This window comes from Lemur catta, chromosome 1, assembly GCF_020740605.2.
Source record: "Lemur catta isolate mLemCat1 chromosome 1, mLemCat1.pri, whole genome shotgun sequence".
NCBI lineage: Eukaryota > Metazoa > Chordata > Mammalia > Primates > Lemuridae > Lemur > Lemur catta.
The window spans coordinates 78,825,140-78,842,953 of NC_059128.1; the positions used below are offsets into that span (position 1 = coordinate 78,825,140).

The following is a 17,814-nucleotide window of genomic DNA, read 5'->3' on the forward strand; positions in this document are numbered from 1 at the left end:
TAGAAGGTAGAGTTCATTAAGGCAGGGATTTGTTTGTTTTGTTCATCACTTAATCTACAGTGCCTAGGTCAGTGCCTGGTACATAGTGGGTGCTCATCAAGTATCTGTTGGGTGAATGAAAAAATCTTGGGATAGAGTGAGTCTTTTGCACTTTGCTACCCACTATGGCCTTGGCCCAGCCCCAGGCTTTGATTCATAGGGGCCTGCAGAGGCCTTGGCCTGATTCTTCTGCATAGCTGGGACTCATTCGCTGTCCTGTTTTTTTCTAGAGTCTCCAGTTTGAGGTATTTGAACACTCAAGTCCCTGTTATCATTTTCATCATGGGCTTCTGCCTGGCACTGGCATGGACACTCCTGGTTGGTCCATGGACCCCCATGGGTGAGTACAGATTGGAGGAGAAGCATGACTAAGAGCAGAGGACCCAGCGTCCTCTGGGCTCCCCCAAGGGTAGGACCTGTGTCATATTTATCTCTGTATCCTTATTCCCTGGCTAACACAGTGCCTGGACATGTTAGGTGCTCATTTCTAGATTTTGAATAAATGAATGAATAATGCAATGAAAATTATCCCCAAATGCACAAAATTAGGGAGTCTTCAACTACTGTGTCAGCACTTCCTATCTCATTCCTTACAGTTTGGAAGCCCTTTCTCTCTCTTCTATCTTCTCTCTTTTTCTATAAAGTAAAGGCCCCTGACTCAAAATAGAAAAAGATTGATTAGACACACAAGACAACAAGGGATCTTAGGGTCAGATTGGACCCAATATTTTAATTTTTCACCAATGTTTTAAAATGATATGATCAAAACCAAAAATAATATGATCCACAAGAGTTTCATCTTACTATCTTCAGCTTTTGTTGGTTTCTCACTAGAATCTGAGCCTGCTATTTGTAGTCTGGGTCTCTGGGAAGGGAAGTGCGCTTAAAGTGCCACAAGTTAGGTTAAAAAGAGCAAGTCCTGGATGATTAGGGATGGGAAATAACAAAAGCAGGAAGCAGAGAAAACCTCTGGAATGTTCTATCTTGGCTGGAGATGACAGGATGGTGGCACAACCCCTGTAGCTTCTCGCTTGCCAGAGCTGCTCACATTCACAATCCTTCCAGGTCTCTTCTTTCCTTGGCCTTTGGTTTCCTTTTCACCCCCAGCTCTTCCCTCTTATCCCCAAGAAGCACTCTCCCTGTACTCGCCCCAAAGGCTCCCTCCTTGTTGTGCCACCAGTTCATCTTATTTTAGAGATCACCTGTATGTGGCTGTCCTAGTCCCTGCCCCAAGTTCTGTACCCTTAGCTGGGTTCTTTGCTCAAACATCAGGATGAGTCACTTTCCCTCCCTGAGCCCCCTGGTGAATGTGTGTATGTGTCTATGTGAGTGCATGTGGGGCAAGAGTAGCTCATACATCCTGTCCTTGGTCTGGGTGGGGAGACAATCAGAGGACTGACTAGGTCTCCCTCTGGCTGGCAAGAGTCCTTTTCTTTCCTCTGTTCTCTGAGGTGAACAGAGAGGAGCCTCAGCCCTGTAGCCTCCTAGTCTGGAGAAAAGAATCTGGCTGGTCGTTTGACCTACTGACCAGAAAAATCTGTTCCACCCCTGATTCTGGGCCCTTCCCTCTGTTCCCCCAGTTCCTTAGCTCTTCCCCCAGCAGCTGAGTGCTTCCTCCTGGACATCAGTTTTTGGGAAGTATAGTAAAGAGGAGGAATTATATGGGGGACAAAATGTCCCAAAGGGGGAAGGGGCAAAGTCATTCACATGACCAGTCCAGTCCCTAGTCCTATCCAAGAAACTAGAAAAAAACTAGAGTAGCCACAGCACATCCCTGGCTTGGGCTCTGCGCAGCCAGAGAGGGCTAGGCCCCTCTCCACACTGCCCCTGCCCAGGGATGGGTCACAGAATGACATGTCCTTCCCAGGTATGAGGTGTGGCTGGCTGTTGCTCTGTGTGGTGTCTTAGGGCTGGGGATGGTTCCTGTCCTGCTGTGTCCTCCTAGGGAGCTGAGGTGTGAGGGGAGTAGAAGGCTCCTGCACCCCTGTCCCCAGCACCACTGTTCTCTTTTTTCCTCCAATCCCTGCTTTCTCTTTGATGCCATTTCTCAGCACACACTGCACCCTGCTACACTACTTTAGTACTCCCTGCCATGTCTCTCCCACTGAGCAGCTTAAAGATTGGGCTTGAGTTTGGACATTACTTTGTCCTGGTTCTCCCTCTGCACATTGCCACCCATACCTGTGCTGGGTGTCCACTTCTGCCACTCTATGTGCCAGGCTCAAAGGACCCATACCCTGCAAGCCCACCTGTCCTCTCACATGCTGACTTGTCTAGCTGCCCCCTTCCCTCTGTTCTCACACAGGAGCTCAGAACCCCATTTCATGGGAGGTGCAGCGATTTGATGGGTGGTACAACAACCTCGTGGAACATAGATGGGGCAGCAAAGGTAGGTGAGAGCCAAGTGGAAACAGTCCCAGGCCAGGATGGTACCCATTGCTGGGGGGCAAGAGCTGGCAGTTACCAGGAAAGGCTATCCATTTCCAAGGTTGTAGGATCTGCGGTGTGGAGGGAACCCTGGGAGTGAGGAGGTCAAGAATGTCCCCTGAAGATTCCTTTTCCCTCCTACCCCAGGCTCTCCGCTGCAGCGCCTGGTTCCAGCCAGCTATGCGGATGGCGTGTACCAGCCCTTGGGAGAACCGTACCTGCCCAACCCCAGAGACCTTAGCAACATCGCCATGAGGGGCCCTGCAGGGCAGGCCTCCCTGCAAAACCGCACAGTGTTGGGGGTCTTCTTTGGTGAGGACCTCATCTCTGGGGGGGGGGAGTCAGTGGGTCAGCTGGATGCCGCTATGTCAAAGTGGGGTCAAGGAATGAGGAGAGAAGTGATGGAGGGTCTGAGACAGGAGGGGGAGAGTTGGAGGAGGAGGCAATAGGGTAGGGTGGGGTAGAAGCAGCAGGAGGGAAGATCCATACTGAGGTGAAGTCTGGTTGGGGGAGGCAGAAAAATGAGGGGTGGAGGGTGGAGTTAGGGAAAAGGGGCATTCCTCCTTGTTGGGCTATTTGGTGAGGGTGAGAGTAGAGGCAGGAGCATGAAAATAATCTAGTAAGGACTCTCTGTGGGACCTGTTCTCACTCTTTGCCCCCATGCCTCCTAGAGCAGCCTGAGCGGAGGTCAAAATGAGGATGCTAGGGTGTCCTGACCCAGTGACTGCAGATTGGTGGCTAGCCCATCAAGAATGCCTGGCTCCTGCTGGCCACCCAGGAGGCCCATGCTTGTTCCCCAGTGTTGCATATCCCTCTGAGGCTGGCAGGCCCTCCAGGCAGGCTTCCAGCTGCATGTTGGAGCTGGTGCTGCAGGCCTGTTTGCCTAGGTACACTCACTGGGCACCTCCCAGTTACCAAGGAGAAAGCTAAACTGTGAGTGACAACAGCTTGGACCAGGTATAGGCACAGACCGTCCAAAAGAGACAAAGGGTTGGGAGGGAGTGCCTGAGGTCAAGGCTTGGACTTGCCTATAATGGCTGTTGAATCTTTTGAAACTTCAAGGGAGGGAGGGAGACTAGATACCTAGGGTAGGAAAGAGAGTGGCCTTGGGCCCTAGCATCCTTGTCATTATGGGCAGGCTACCACGTGCTCTCGGACCTGGTGAGCGTGGAAACGCCCGGCTGCCCTGCCGAGTTCCTCAACATCCGCATCCCGCCCGGAGACCCTGTGTTCGACCCCGACCAGCGCGGGGACGTGGTGCTGCCCTTCCAGAGGAGCCGCTGGCACCCCGAGACCGGACGCAGCCCCAGCAACCCGCGGGGCCCGGTGAGGCGGGGCAGGCGGCGGGAAGGGGCGGGGCCCGAGGCGGGTGCGGCCCTGAGCTCCCCGCCTGGCAGCGCCCACCCCCCACCCGCAGACACCCGCCTGGCCCCGGCCTTCACTTACCTGCCTCCGCTCCCCCCACCCCCGGCTCACCCGCCGCGTGTCCCCACAGACCAACGAGGTGACGGGCTGGCTGGACGGCAGCTCCATCTATGGCTCCTCACACTCCTGGAGCGACGCGCTGCGGAGCTTCTCCGGGGGACAGCTGGCGTCGGGGCCCGACCCCGCCTTCCCTCGACACTCGCAGAACCCCCTGCTCATGTGGGCCGCGCCTGACCCCGCCACCGGGCAGCGCGGGCCCCAGGGGCTGTACGGTGAGGCCGCGGGGACAGGAAGGGGGCGCGAGGGCCTGGCTGGGGCTCTACGACTTTGGTGGCTGGGGCTCTGCGACATTAGGCTTCCCTTGGTCACGCCGCCGCTCCTCTCCTACCCTGTGTCCCCACGCCGGTGCAGCCTTCGGGGCCGAGAGGGGGAACCGGGAGCCCTTCCTGCAGGCGCTGGGCCTGCTCTGGTTCCGCTACCACAACCTGTGCGCTCAGAGGCTGGCCCGCGAGCACCCTGACTGGGGGGACGAGGAGCTGTTCCAGCACGCGCGCAAGAGGGTCATCGCCACCTACCAGGTCAGCCGGCCCCCCGCACCCACGACCCCCCAACACACACACCTGCAGGTCCACAGGAGACTCGGCTCCCCCGCAGAGCTCCCTCTCCTGGGACAACCTCCACCCAGAAACTCCTCCCCAGAGAGCTAAGGTCTAGGAAAAGCCCCTGTAAAGGGTAAGGAGGCAAGCGCTATTCCCACGGGAGATTCTGCTTGTTATTAATATTTAGCTTCCCTCCCCGCCCCCCGAAATCCCCTGGTTCCTAGTGGGGACAGGCCTCCCCGCACCTGTTTAAGGTGCTTCTCGGGTGGCCCGCCCCCCGCCCTCGCCTGGTCCTCCTCTCTGCACCTGCGTCTTCCTCTGGCTCAGATCCGTGGAGGCCCCGCCGGCTCCAACGTGCGCCTCTGCATCCCCTGTCTCTCACCCTCAGAACATCGCTTTGTATGAGTGGCTGCCCAGCTTCCTGCCGAAAACGACAACGCCCCCGGCGTACGCAGGTGCGGGGATGGGCAGGGAGGACCGGAGGGCTTGCGGGAGGGTTTTTTGGGGACGCAGTGGGGAGTAGGCTGGGTGGTTTAAAGGGTAAATTCTGTCCTGTCTTCTCCCCTTCCCCCAGGATACCGGCCATTTCTGGACCCCAGCATCTCCCCGGAGTTCGTGGTGGCCTCTGAGCAGTTCCTCTCCACCATGGTGCCCCCTGGCGTCTACATGAGGTGCGGGAGGGGCTCAAATGTTTGCGTGTTGGGAGGGATGCGGTTGTCTACTGAGAAAAAAATCGGCCCTTAGGAGCCCTCGGGACTGAATTATCAGTCAAGAGTGTCCCCATTCCCCCGGGGAACTGTGAATAGAGAAGGGAAGAAAAACAATAATTGTTTTAAAATATACAGTATTTTGGTGTTTAAGCACTTTTACATCCATTCTCCTGCAGATGGTGGTGATATTATTCCTCAATTAAAGATCGAGTAATTAAGGTTCAGAAGGTGTCACAAAGCCTCACAGGTCTAAAGTTCAGATCTTGACACTACATTGGGGGCATTTTTAGCCATAAAGGCCTGGGGCTTACAAGCTTTTCGGAAGAGTTCTAAAAATGTATGCAATCTGAAAAAAAATATTGGCTCCAAAGTAATTTTTTACAATTGCTTTATAATTTAAAACTACTCATAGATTAGTTTTTCTTACTCTGGAAAAATCTCTAGGTATGCCTGTTGATGGCCAAAAAATCATAGAGAATTGAGTCATCCATACACAAGTACTTTCAAAAGAAAGTATTAATTTAAAGTAGTAATTTTAAAATCCTTTAAAATTTATATATATATATATATAGAGAGAGAGAGAGAGAGAGAGAGAGTGAGAGCTCACACACAAGAGAGTGCACTAGCTATGGAAAGTCAGATTATCTAGGACCTACCAAGGTCAGGTGACATGACCACACACCACCTCAGAGAGGTGATGGCCTGGGGCCCCTGGCTACAGTCTTGGGGACCAGAGCTGATGCCTGACATTAGGACCCCATGGCCTCAGTCACCATTCCCCTGCTCCTTGCATTTCAGAAATGCCAGCTGCCACTTCCAGGGGATCATCAATCAGAACTCAAGCATCTCCAGAGCCCTCCGAGTCTGCAATAGCTACTGGAGCCGAGAGGTCAGGGCTGGGGGCACATATGTGTGTGTGTATGTGTGTGTGTGTGTGTGTGTCTAAGAGTGTGTGGTAAAGGCAGGCAGCTGGGATCGGGGGCTGGGGTGAAGGGGGCAGCTTGGGGCACTGCAGGCATGTCCCTTACAAATGTCTGAGATGACCAGTTAGCTGTACATGGTTGAAAGTCCATCTGCCACCCCCACCTCAGGGCTGTGGGAGAGACAGTAGGGCCTGTGCAGGTGTAGTTCTGTATTCATTGCTCCCTCCTAGGTCTTTCCTCTCTCTTGACAGCTCTGGGTCACCTGTAGGCCTTGGAGTATCCCAGCCATCCCCCACTCCCAAGGAAACTTCCCAATTAGACACTTCAGGAGGACAGCATGTAAATGTGTAAGGGGGGGAAGGGAGGAGAGAGAGGGATTCTGAGAGATTATCAGGGGTTGTCTGTCCATCCAAACCAGGCCAGCACAGGTGAAGAGTATTGACCATTAATTTAAATCAAAATCAGATACTTTGTGTAGAGTGTTTACAAAAGGGGGAGGAAGGGAGGAGGAAGAGAAAGAGGAAGGCATAGAATAACAGTCAGGGAGCTGAGGTGAAAGGAGCCCCAGGGTCCTTCTAATCTGAGTCCCTTGTTATTAAGGGGAGAAAACTGAGTTCAGAAGAGGTCCTGTGACTTGCCCAAGGTCATACAGCTGGTCAGTAACCAGAGCAAGGACCAAGATCTAGATCTTCTAGTGCCTTTGTCAAGCACATTGTCAAGTTTCCTAAGGTAGAAGCAAAATTTTAAGGTCTCTTGCGCTTGTAGAGACCTGTCTCAGGCAGCATGGACTTTGGATGGGGACGTCACTCACCTTGTGTGGGGAATTGACCTGCAGAGGAGGAATGGCCTATCAGTTTGGGAGCAAATAGCAGGCCTGGGTGGGCTCAGGGACATGGACAATGGGGTGGAGGGAGTCTGGCTGCCCAACTTCTGGCCCCATTGGCCACACTTCTCTCCACTGTCCACTCCCAAAGCACCCAAACCTACAGAGCGCTGAAGATGTGGATGCACTGCTGCTGGGCATGGCCTCCCAGATCGCCGAGCGAGAGGACCATGTGGTGGTTGAGGATGTGCGAGGTGAGGCTGTGGCTGTCCCTGCAGGTTGTGGATCCCTGGCCCCTAGGAGGAGGTTCAACGGGACATACACTGCCAGGCATGGAGGGGTGCCCAGGGCTGGGAGCCTGCACTGTGCTCACTGGTGAGAGAGCTTCTGACGTACTGACCATGGCTCCCTCTGTCTGGCTCACGTCCCCTGAGGCTGGGTAGAGCCTGGGGCCTAGGTTGGAGACTACTATGGTAGCCGTGAGGGTCTCTCAGACTCTCTGGTATCTCATCCCCAGATTTCTGGCCTGGGACACTGAAGTTTTCCCGAACAGACCACCTGGCCAGCTGCCTGCAGCGAGGCCGTGATCTGGGCCTGCCCTCTTACACCAAGGCCAGGGCAGCGCTGGGCCTGCCTCCCATTACCCGCTGGCAGGACATCAACCCTGCACTCTCCTGGAGCAATGACACTGTGAGGAGCGGTCAGGACCTAAGGGCAGGGTGGGAAGACCAGGGCACATAGTCCTGAGACATGGAAGAGGGGCAGTGAGACATGAGCACCAGAGACAAGCACCTAATGAGAGGGGCAGTGCTCACCTGGGCTGCTTTTCTCAAATTACACACCAGGAAGGAGATTACCAGACCAGCAGGATTTGGCTTTAGACTCTGATCTTTCAGCTCCAGCAACATTTATTGAGCATCTGTTGCATGCCAGGCACTTGCTAAACTATCTCATTTACTCTTCGCAACACCCCCAGGGGATACTGAAGGCCCTCGACTTAGGAACAAGTTGTGCTTTTTAGCACTGATATTTAAGCTGCTTTTCAGGAATCAGCTGTTACACCCTGAGGCATCACCTGGGCAGGTGGCATTGCCTGCTAGCCAACAGACCAGTTTGGGCTGCCTCACCATCTTGGCACAGCAGTGTTTCTACAATGGTGTGCCTATTTTATTGCATTTCGCCTTTACTATTTTATAAAATTATTAGAAAGTGGAGAATTGGAAGGCCAATAAAGAAGTGATATGTGCAAGGGGCTTGTAAACTTTATAAAGTCAATATAAAGATAGGAATCACCAGGCATACCAAAAGTAGCAAATCTTTAGCTTTAACTGGGCCTCCCTGGAATTAAGCTGGTCAAGTGCTTATTTACATTGTGGAGAAAAGAACTAAAGTAAAGGTCAGGTAGAAAATTATTGAAGGTTGTCTCTAAAAGGCAATGTATCATCAGGGATTTGATTTTTTAAAACTTTTTTTTAGCTCTAAAGAATAGAAACCTTTTATAACATATTACTCCACATTCAACTTTTGCACATTCTGATTTTGTCCCTTCAACTTCATACCTTTTCAAGAACAAGTTACAAAGAGGATTGGCTGTTTTACTCCAACCTTATAAAATAGGCAGCTGAATCTGCAAGAGAGTTCCTGTAAATGAGTTAACACAGGTAAAGTGCTCAGAGCAGTGCCTGGGGCATAATAAGCACTATATAGGAGTGAGTTATTGTTACTGTCACTTATTATTACTATCCCTGTGGCTAATCCCTGGCAGCCACCTCTTTGCCCAAGGGTGGGTGCCAGGTCCTCTCACTCATTCCTGCCCCTTCTTGGTTCCAGGTGCTGAAAGCCACAGCTGCCCTGTACAATCAGGACCTGTCTCGGCTAGAGCTGCTCCTGGGGGTCCTCCTGGAGAGCCATGGGGACCCTGGAACCCTGTTCAGCACCATTGTCCTTGACCAGTTTGTGCGGCTGCGAGATGGTGACCGTTACTGGTTTGAGAACACCAGAAATGGGTGAGGCCTGCCTGGGCCCCTGCCCCCACCTCAGACTCCACCTCAGCCTGGGCCCAGACCTTCCTGGCCTTAGACAGACCCCAGGGGCCCATAATTCTCTCCCCAACCTCTCTGGGTCTCTTTCTTCATCTGGGCCTCTGGGCCTGGTGGCCTACATCTGTCTCCCACCACAACTGCTCCCCACCTCTCCCACCCCCAGGCTGTTCTCTGAGCAGGAGATCGCAGAGATCAGAAACATTTCCCTATGGGACGTTCTAGTGGCTGTTACCAACACGAACCCCAGTGCACTGCAGCCCAATGTCTTTTTCTGGCTTGCAGGTGAGTGACCAAGGGGTGGCTGGAGGGGTGCTGGGTCAGGAGCTGCATCCGTCCTCAGCCATGGGCTTGGCTCAGTGTGGCTGGATGGCAGCCTCCAAGTGGGGAGCGAGCTATGGTTCTGCCCTTGGGAACTTTGGTTCTGGGTGCCAGGGCTGCCACTTATAGCTGTGTAGATCCCCCTCTACACAACTCCAGGAGGTGCCCAAGTGAGGGCAGGGCCAAGACTCAGACCTGGTGAGGAGGCTTGAATTCTGCTGGGATGGCGTTGGGGCTGAGTGTAGGAGGGCTGAGTGCAGTGAGCTGTCTCAGCCGCATAGCAGTGATGAGGGAAGTGCTCTGTGTGGTGTGCACGTGTGCATGAGAGGGAGAGACGGAGGTTGAGGCTCATTTATGACCCTGCTTGTTACCCAAGGCAGCCCCTTTCCCTCTGTTACCAGAGCACCCGAGCCCCTTTCTGCCACCCTAACCTCCTCAGTGATCCTGTGCCAGAGCCTGCGGACCAGCACCCAGGACTCTGGCTTCCTCTGCCTCCCCAGGAGACCCCTGCCCACAGCCAGGACAGCTCAGCACTGAGGGCCTGCCAACCTGTGCTCCCCCTGTCATCCGGGACTATTTTGAGGGCAGTGAATTTGGCTTCGGAGTTACCATCGTGATCCTCTGCTGCTTCCCTTTGGGTAAAAGTGATGGGCAGAATCGGGCTGGGTGAGCAGTGCAAGCTAGGGTTTAGGGTGGTCCCATTTATGACAACAAACCACACAGAGTACTACTGTCCCCCTGGGCAGATGAAAGGAATGTTAATAAGGAAGGGACAAGAGAAATGTCTGACCTGCAGAGAAGTCAGCCCCAGGGAGAATTGCCTATCTGTTCTCCTGGGTCCCCCAGGACCCAGGTTGGCCAACAACCATGGAGAGTCCACAATCCACAGCCGTTTGCAGGAGCCTGGGCCAGAGGGACTGTCAGAGGCAAATCCCCACTTGAGAACCAGGGCTGGGGCAGATGTAGTCACTGGGGCAAGGGCTTGGTTGGGACTTAGTCTTTGGCAAGGTTGTATGTAGGTTGACCGGCAGCCTGGCAGGGTGAGTCTAGTCTCTGGCACAAGGACTCTGGACTTAGTCTCTGGCTGGGAAGGGACCTGAGTGGTAGAAGCAGGGAAGGCAGGGCAGGCGTCTTAGATGCTACCCAAAGCTCCCCAGGGGATGTAAAGAAGTCCCCCAGGCACCTTCAGAATTTGAAACAATTGAGCAGGCAGACTTAGGAGGTACGGAAAACAGGGGGTCTTTCCAAGGAAAGGAGCCGAGAAAGGAGCTGCTTCCATCCCCTCAGACTCCCACTTTCCCCTGAATATCCTCCTGCCTCTGCCCCTCCCAGTGAGCCTGCTGAGCGCCTGGATTGTTGCCCAGCTCCGGATGAGGAATTTCAAGAGGCTCCAGAGCAAGGATCGCCACAGCATCATGTGCGAGAAGCTGGAGGAGGGTGTGGAAGGTGGGCCTGGGGCTGGCCGGGGTGGTGGTGGGGAGGACATGGCTCAGGACTGCAGCCACCACCTCCATCCCAGCAGCCTTTTCCAGAGCTGTAGGCAAGGCCAGGGCAGGTGGGAAGAGCCACAACAGCGTTAGGTAGAAGTCGAACCTGCAGTGCTCCATCCTCCATATCTCCTCATGAGGAGTCATGAGACCCTGCCTGGATTTCATAGACTTGCTTGGACTGGAGAATCCCTGAGAACTGCTGATTTGTGGCATCTCACGCTGGAATTCCAGGCAACAGAGAAGTGGTTAAAGAAGGTCCAAAGTTAAACTGGGATTGGAATCTTGGTTCTACCACTATGGACTACTGGGCCTTAGGCACATTTTTTAATTTCTTTAAACCTATTTCTTTTTATCTGCATAGTAGGAATAATAATCGCACCTACCTCCTAGGTTTATGATTAAATGAAATAGTTCATGCAGAGCACTTGGTGTATGGTGTTGAACACATAGTAAACATTCAAGAAATGATAGTTACTCTTCTTCTCATGGGCTAGAGGCACAGCAGGACTGTCTGGGAGGGGAAGACCCTCAGTACTCCAGAAGGGGACAATGAGTGGTGGAGGCCTTGATCTAACTTCAACCTGAGCTGGCCCTCTTCCTCCCAATGTGCCTGTGACAGGCCCCAGTTGACCCAGCCCCATCTCTCTCTCCCCAGCTTTGGAATGGCAGGGCCACAAGGAGCCCTGCCGGCCCGTGCTTGTGCACCTGCAGCCTGGGCAGATCCGAGTGGTAGGTGGCAGGCTCACTGTGCTCCGCACCATCCAGCTACGGCCACCACAGCAGGTCAAACTCATCCTGTCCAACAACCGTGGACGCCGCACCTTGCTGCTCAAAATCCCCAAGGAGTATGACCTGGTATGGCCCAGCTGGCCCCTAGCTTCTTGTCCACAGCCATTGCCAGGGAGGCAGCCAGGAGGAGGGGAAGAAGCACTGGGCCAGGAGACAGGGTTTCTGGCTTCTAGTCCCTGGCTGCTGGAGCACCTGATAGAGAGAGAGGCTCGGACACATCTGTCCCACTCTGGGCCTGCAGGATGCCATGTCCTCCAGTCCTTCCTTACTCTGCAGACACAGCCTCTCTGTCTCCTCCTTTTCTAAGGACACCTGGCAGGTCCTAGCTGGGCATCCTTGGGAAAAGCTAGGCTCTCTTTCCTGTCCCCTTATTTCAGGATCTAGTGAATTTTTAGAGATTCTGGAAGCAAGCTAAATCAGAGGCTGATCTTGGGCCCTGACTCTGCCTGGCTCACAGTTCCCTCCATCTTTTGGCCTCCCTGCCTTCCCTTCCTTTCTCCAGTATGGAATCAAGGGAAGAATGGCTTTGCACATGCACCTTTGAATTCTAACTCTGCACCGATAAGCAAGCCACAACCCCAATGAGCCCCTTTCCTCTTCTGTAAAAGGAGATACAATGTCTTCTGCAAGGCCACTTGAGCAGCCCCTCTGACATAATCCATGTAAAGCGCCTGGCCTTGGGAGGCCTTAGGAAACGGTTGCTCTTGCTCCCACTGCCCTGGCAGGTGCTGCTGTTTAACCTGGAGGCAGAGCGGCAGGCGCTGGTGGAAAACCTCCGGAGTGCGCTGAAGGAGAGTGAGCTGGGCTTCCACGAGTGGGAGCTGCGTGAGCAGGAGGTGATGAGGGCAGCAGTGACACGGGAGCAGCGGAGCCACCTCCTGGAGACCTTTTTCAGGCACCTTTTCTCCCAGGTGTGTACAGGAGACCAGATCTGCCCTTGTGCTGTGGTGTTCTTACTTGCGTGAGGCCATGGGGTGACTCTAGGGGACGGCAGAAGCCCAGTGTTCTCAACTAATAATCAACTCAATCACAATTTGGGGCAAGTCACCAGACTCTACTATGAGGAGATGCCCCTGCCCCCATCCCAATCCTGGCCCTGGCTGTGAGACTTCAGGGTGGCGATGCCCAGGAATGGGCTCGTCTATGTGTGCCACTACTTGCTCTCCTCAGGGCTGCCCAGGCTTTCTGCCTTCACTCTTCTCAACCTCCTCGAAAGGCTGCAGAGACCCAAGGCGAGACGGGCAGTGCCCGCTGTGAGAGTCATTGTTCACCTCTCCCTGGGGGAGTGCAGCTGCCAGAGGCCTCCATGGGACATTGATGTCTACCTTGCAGACTTCTGAGAGCTATTGGCAGATGTGGGGAAACAAGATAGGAAGAAAAATGCAGAGACTTGAGTCCACATTTGGCATGAAAATAAAGGTGGCCTCAGAGCAGAGCCGTAGAGTGGAGAAACACGGTAGACAAAAGATAAATACACGGTGACTCAGGAGGCCCAGGCAGGAGGATCACTTGAGCCCAGGAGTTAAAGGCTGCAGCAAGCTATGATCACACCACTGCACTCCAGCCTGGGCAGCAGAGCAAGACTCCATCTCTAAAAAAAAAAAAGGAAAGAAAGAAAGATAAAGTATGGTCCCCTCACAGGAAAGACAGTGGGACATACAGAAAAAGGAAGATAACTGGCGAGGAATGAGAGCTACAAAAGTGACCCAGGATATAAGTGGTCTAGGAGCTCAGAAAAGATTGTGAGCCTTCACCCTGGTGTAAGGCTGTGATGGAGGTGAGATTTGGCAAGGACTCAAAGTTGGAAAAGTTCTGGCTCAGAAGAAAGGAACAGGAAGGGCAAAAAATATTTGAGGAGAAGAAACAGAGTTGGCTGGCTGGAGGGAGGATTCATGAGGGAAGCTACTATGTCCATTGACATTTGCCCTGTGCCAGGAACTTCATTTTAAGGTCAATTAATCCTCTTACAAGTTGAACTTGAGTATATACAAGAAGAGAGGAACTCTCAGCTGGGTTGACTCCTTGCCCCAGGCCCAGGCAGGACTGGGCACCTCCACTCAGTTCAGGATCCATCAAGATTAAGGAACTCCCTGTTCTGGGAGGTGAGGGGGCTGCTATACCCTCGGGTGGCTGTCAGTCCTTCATATTTACACAGTTGCATTCAGCCTCCAGAATATTTTCCATACAGCCTCTCTTGTTGATCTCACAATAACCCTGTGAGGTAAGTAGGGCAGGTGAGGAAATGAATCCCAGACAACTGAAGAGACTTGCCTGAGGTCATGCAGCAACCAGGTGGCAGAGTTGGGACATGAACCCAGTTCTCTTGCCTCCAGCCCCAGGCTCTTTCCGATAAAGTATCTTGTTTGAAGCTGCAAAGTTTACCTCATGACACCATCACCAGGCTTGGACTAGGCACCCCAGTTGACAGGCAGGAAAGACAAGTACTGTGGCCTGTGGCCTGCCTGATTCCTGGAGGTCTCTTCTCTTAGGCTGGGGCAGCCCCTCGGTTGGCTGGAGATGGCTCTAAAGAGAACTCCCAGCAGGCCGAAGTGGCTCATGCCTATAATCCTAGCACACTGGGAGGGTGAGGCGGGAGGATCGTTTGAGCTCAGGAGTTGAGACCCCGTCTCTACTAAAAATAGAAAGAAATTAGCTGGACAACTAAAAATATATAGAAAAAATTAGCCGGGGACGGTGGCGCATGCCTGTAGTCCCAGCTACTTGGGAGGCTGAGGCAGAAGGATCACTTAAGCCCAGGAGTTTGAGGTTACTGTGAGCTAGGCTGATGCCATGGCACTCTAGCCAGGGTGACAGAGTGAGACTCTGTCTCAAAAAAAAAAAAAAAAAAGATTAAATACATAAATAAGAGTAAAGAGAACTCCCCTTTCCCAAACTCAACTTTTCCTCAACCCATCTGAAGCTTTGTCTTAGTTACAGACCTTTTAGATGTAAGTAAGAGGAACCTGCTTAAGCTAGCATTAACAAAGTGTCAATTAACAATGAGGATACAGCGATATTTTAGGAATTCCTAAGGGAGGACTTCAGCTTGACCCGGAAGGGACTGGGAAAGGGAAAGCTGTCAGCAAACAAGACCACTCCTCTCTTAGACTACCTCTGTTTTCCCTGTGCCTCTGCCTTACTCCATCTCTGTATCTCTGAGCACTTGAAGGAAGAGGGTGGTCCACACCTTCTGAGTTTTCGTGAACTCAGGTCAAGGTAAATCCAGGACCTCTTAGTTCCAAGTGTGTTCCCTATCCAGTCAGCTAAGGCTCAGGGCCAGGGCTCTGTAGAGCAAACATGGCCCCAGGGACCACCACAGGGCTGCCTAGAGGAGGGGGTTCTTGGGCAGACACCTCAAAAGATGGCTCCTACAAAGCTCAACTGGCTTTCAAGTCAAGGAAGCCTTGTCTCCTTCTCTTTCTCCTTCTGCTGGTGCCCAAGTGCAGGTGCTGGACATCAACCAGGTGGACGCAGGGACCCTGCCACTGGACTCATCCCGGAAGGTAGAGGAGGCCCTGATGTGCGAGCTGAGCAGAGCTGAGTTTGCTGAGTCCCTGGGCCTCAAGCCCCAGGACATGTTTGTGGAGTCCATGTTTTCTCTGGCTGATAAGGATGGCAATGGCTACCTGTCCTTCCGGGAGTTCCTGGACATCCTAGTGGTCTTCATGAAAGGTGAGGGAGGAGGGAATGATCATCCAGATAGGAGAGGCTGGACAGGGGCTGGGGACTGAGGCTTGGAGTATGGCTAACCTGCCAGAGGTGGGGAAGCACTGGGGCCACCAGGTCTCCAGCCTTGGCAGACATCTGGGAGTGCCCAGGCAGGGGTCAGGAAGCAGAGTGACCTCTTGCTGTGTCCAGCAGTGGGTCATCACACGGGTGTGAGGCCCCTTCTGGCCAGCCTGAGGGCTCGGGCAGGCGGGCTGGGGCTCTCCTCACGGAGTCATCCTTCTAGGCTCTCCTGAGGAGAAGTCTCGCCTTATGTTCCGCATGTATGACTTCGATGGGAACGGTCTCATTTCCAAGGACGAGTTCATCAGGATGCTGAGGTTGGTCTCTGGGACAGCCAGGAGAGTGGGCCAGGCCAGGGACTGCCAGGGGAAAGAGGGGGGTGTGAAGGAGCGAGCAGAAGGGTATAAGTAAGTAGGGGCCTCCTCCTTACCCACATACCAAGAGACTGTTATAATTAGCAGGGAGCTTGGGGTTTCACCAGCTGGGGCCCTTCCATGTAGGTGCTCAAGGCCTGGTGGGATGGTCAGTGGGCCCTGTGTCAGGGCCTGATGGCAATCCTGCCCCAATCCCAGGTCCTTCATCGAGATCTCTAACAACTGCCTGCCCAAGGCCCAGCTGGCTGAGGTGGTGGAGTCCCTGTTCCGGGAGTCGGGCTTCCAGGACAAGGAGGAGCTGACGTGGGAGGACTTCCACTTCATGCTGCGGGACCACGACAGCGAGCTCCGCTTCACACAGCTCTGCGTCAAAGGTGGGGCAGCCTGGCAGGCAGGGTTGACTCATCCATTAGGCACAGTAGGCACAATGCCCACATACTTTTAGGTGTCCACAGAAATGTTTTCATTTCTTTTAAAATCAGAGGAAAAAAGGAATATAATAATAATGAATATGTAAGAATGCATCCAACCTGAATTATATTTTTCATATCAATAATTATAAAATATAATTTTTAAATTATATTTTATTTTTATAAAGGAAGAGGCCCAAGAAGGTGAAAATGCCGAGGGCCTAGGAAAGTCATAATGCAGCCCTGTTGGTGGGGCAGGTAGGGTCAGGATGGGGTAGGGGATGGTGGCTGGAACTCTGCTGCCCATGGCTCCCTGCCCAAACCACCTGTGCCTGGTGCCCAGGGCAGGGGGGAGACAGTGTCTCCTAGGCCATATCTCCCTCAACTGGGGCATCTCGTTGTGAGGGTGGGGTGATAGCTCTTGTGTTATATTGCCACTGCATCTGCTGGCTGAGTGCTCAGTAAATGTTTGCTGAGTACTTGAAGACCCAGTACTGTTGTCCTTGCCCCTAGTTCCTGCCCAGCCCATGGCTGACTCCAGTGGGTGGGGGCTGGCATCAGAGTGAAAAAGGGGCAGGGGGCAGGCAGGGAGTCTGTCTGTGGCCTGCTCTCAGCTAGTATGGTATATTCTCAGCTTAGGATTCCTCCTGGGGCATGTTGAGACCAAACCCAGCCTCTCCCAGGATTATAAGCAGGGGTGGGCTGAGCAGCCTCAATGGCAAGAGGGGCAAGTTAGACGAGATGCAGGTGAGCCTCTGGTCGGAGCTTCCCCTGGGGGTAAGGAGAGCTGGTGGAGAGGAGACCCAGTACTCTTCATCTTTTCCAGGCAGCCAGGGCAGCAGGCACCTGGGCCTGAGGGCAGGGGCAAGGGAGGTGCCTGGAAGTGAACCCAGGCCACACAGTCCCAGGGACATCCAGCACCTGGGGTGGAGGGTAGGACCAGGCTTGGGGATTAAGGATCAAGTGAAGAGTTAGCATGGAGAATTGTTTTATTTTGCTTTGAAATGTTGTTGTACTTTATTGTTTCCTCCAGATTTTATTTTAAAAGATTTTAAATCTGCAGAAAAGGAACAAGAATAGTACAGAGAAACATTCCTTCATCTTTCACATAGATTTGCTGTTTGTTCCCACTTTGCCACATTTGTTGTTTGCTGAACCATGTGAGAGTACAGAAGTCTATACTTTGTTTTAAACACTCTGATTTCATTCAGTTCAGCTTACTTACTTTCGGCCTTGGCTATAGACCAGGGTCATCTTCAGGCTTGGTTTGGCACTTGGAAGTAACCTGGAGATTCCCAGGCCTCCTGTGCGAACCTGGCTGTGCAGCTCAGTCCTGCCCTGCCCTCCGTGCTCAGCTCAGACGGGAACAACAGGGTGGCTCCTGGGAGGGTCCCCCGCTCCACAGTATTTTCTGATGAACATTTTCAAACACAGAAAAGTAAAAAGAATTTTGGTGTGATCTCCCATATATTTACCACCTAGATTCTACGTTTAATTCTTGGAGGTTTAAAGTCGAAGGATCTTAAGCAGAGTTTTTGTGGCAGAACTGGCTTAGCAGGCAAGAAACATACAAGTTCCTGAACTCTAAGCCTGATACGAGTCCAGGAGTGGGACTGAAGGTAGACGCATTCTTAGGGAAGCCTGTCTGGCCAACTTTGTTTCAGGCCTTCTCCCTGCCCAGCTGTGGCTGGCTCCAGCTTTCACTGGGGATAAGGG

The 17,814-nt window shown here is 53.0% G+C and overlaps 1 protein-coding gene across 1 annotated transcript in view; it reads left to right on the top strand.

Moving 5' to 3' along the window:
* Positions 1-286: 286 nt before the first annotated feature.
* DUOX1 (dual oxidase 1) overlaps positions 287-17,814 on the top strand; it is a 29,906-nt gene continuing 12,378 nt past the window's right edge. Inside the window, exons 1-20 of the mRNA XM_045528286.1 lie at positions 287-379; positions 2,345-2,428; positions 2,614-2,778; positions 3,605-3,792; positions 3,962-4,163; positions 4,303-4,469; positions 4,879-4,945; positions 5,065-5,161; positions 5,999-6,089; positions 7,098-7,200; positions 7,464-7,636; positions 8,777-8,952; positions 9,152-9,270; positions 9,807-9,944; positions 10,639-10,752; positions 11,452-11,651; positions 12,311-12,496; positions 15,032-15,257; positions 15,538-15,631; positions 15,887-16,062. Coding sequence (XP_045384242.1) covers positions 322-379; positions 2,345-2,428; positions 2,614-2,778; positions 3,605-3,792; positions 3,962-4,163; positions 4,303-4,469; positions 4,879-4,945; positions 5,065-5,161; positions 5,999-6,089; positions 7,098-7,200; positions 7,464-7,636; positions 8,777-8,952; positions 9,152-9,270; positions 9,807-9,944; positions 10,639-10,752; positions 11,452-11,651; positions 12,311-12,496; positions 15,032-15,257; positions 15,538-15,631; positions 15,887-16,062 — 2,824 coding nt within the window. The 5' untranslated portion in view covers positions 287-321. The remainder of the gene's footprint in view (positions 380-2,344; positions 2,429-2,613; positions 2,779-3,604; positions 3,793-3,961; positions 4,164-4,302; positions 4,470-4,878; positions 4,946-5,064; positions 5,162-5,998; positions 6,090-7,097; positions 7,201-7,463; positions 7,637-8,776; positions 8,953-9,151; positions 9,271-9,806; positions 9,945-10,638; positions 10,753-11,451; positions 11,652-12,310; positions 12,497-15,031; positions 15,258-15,537; positions 15,632-15,886; positions 16,063-17,814) is intronic.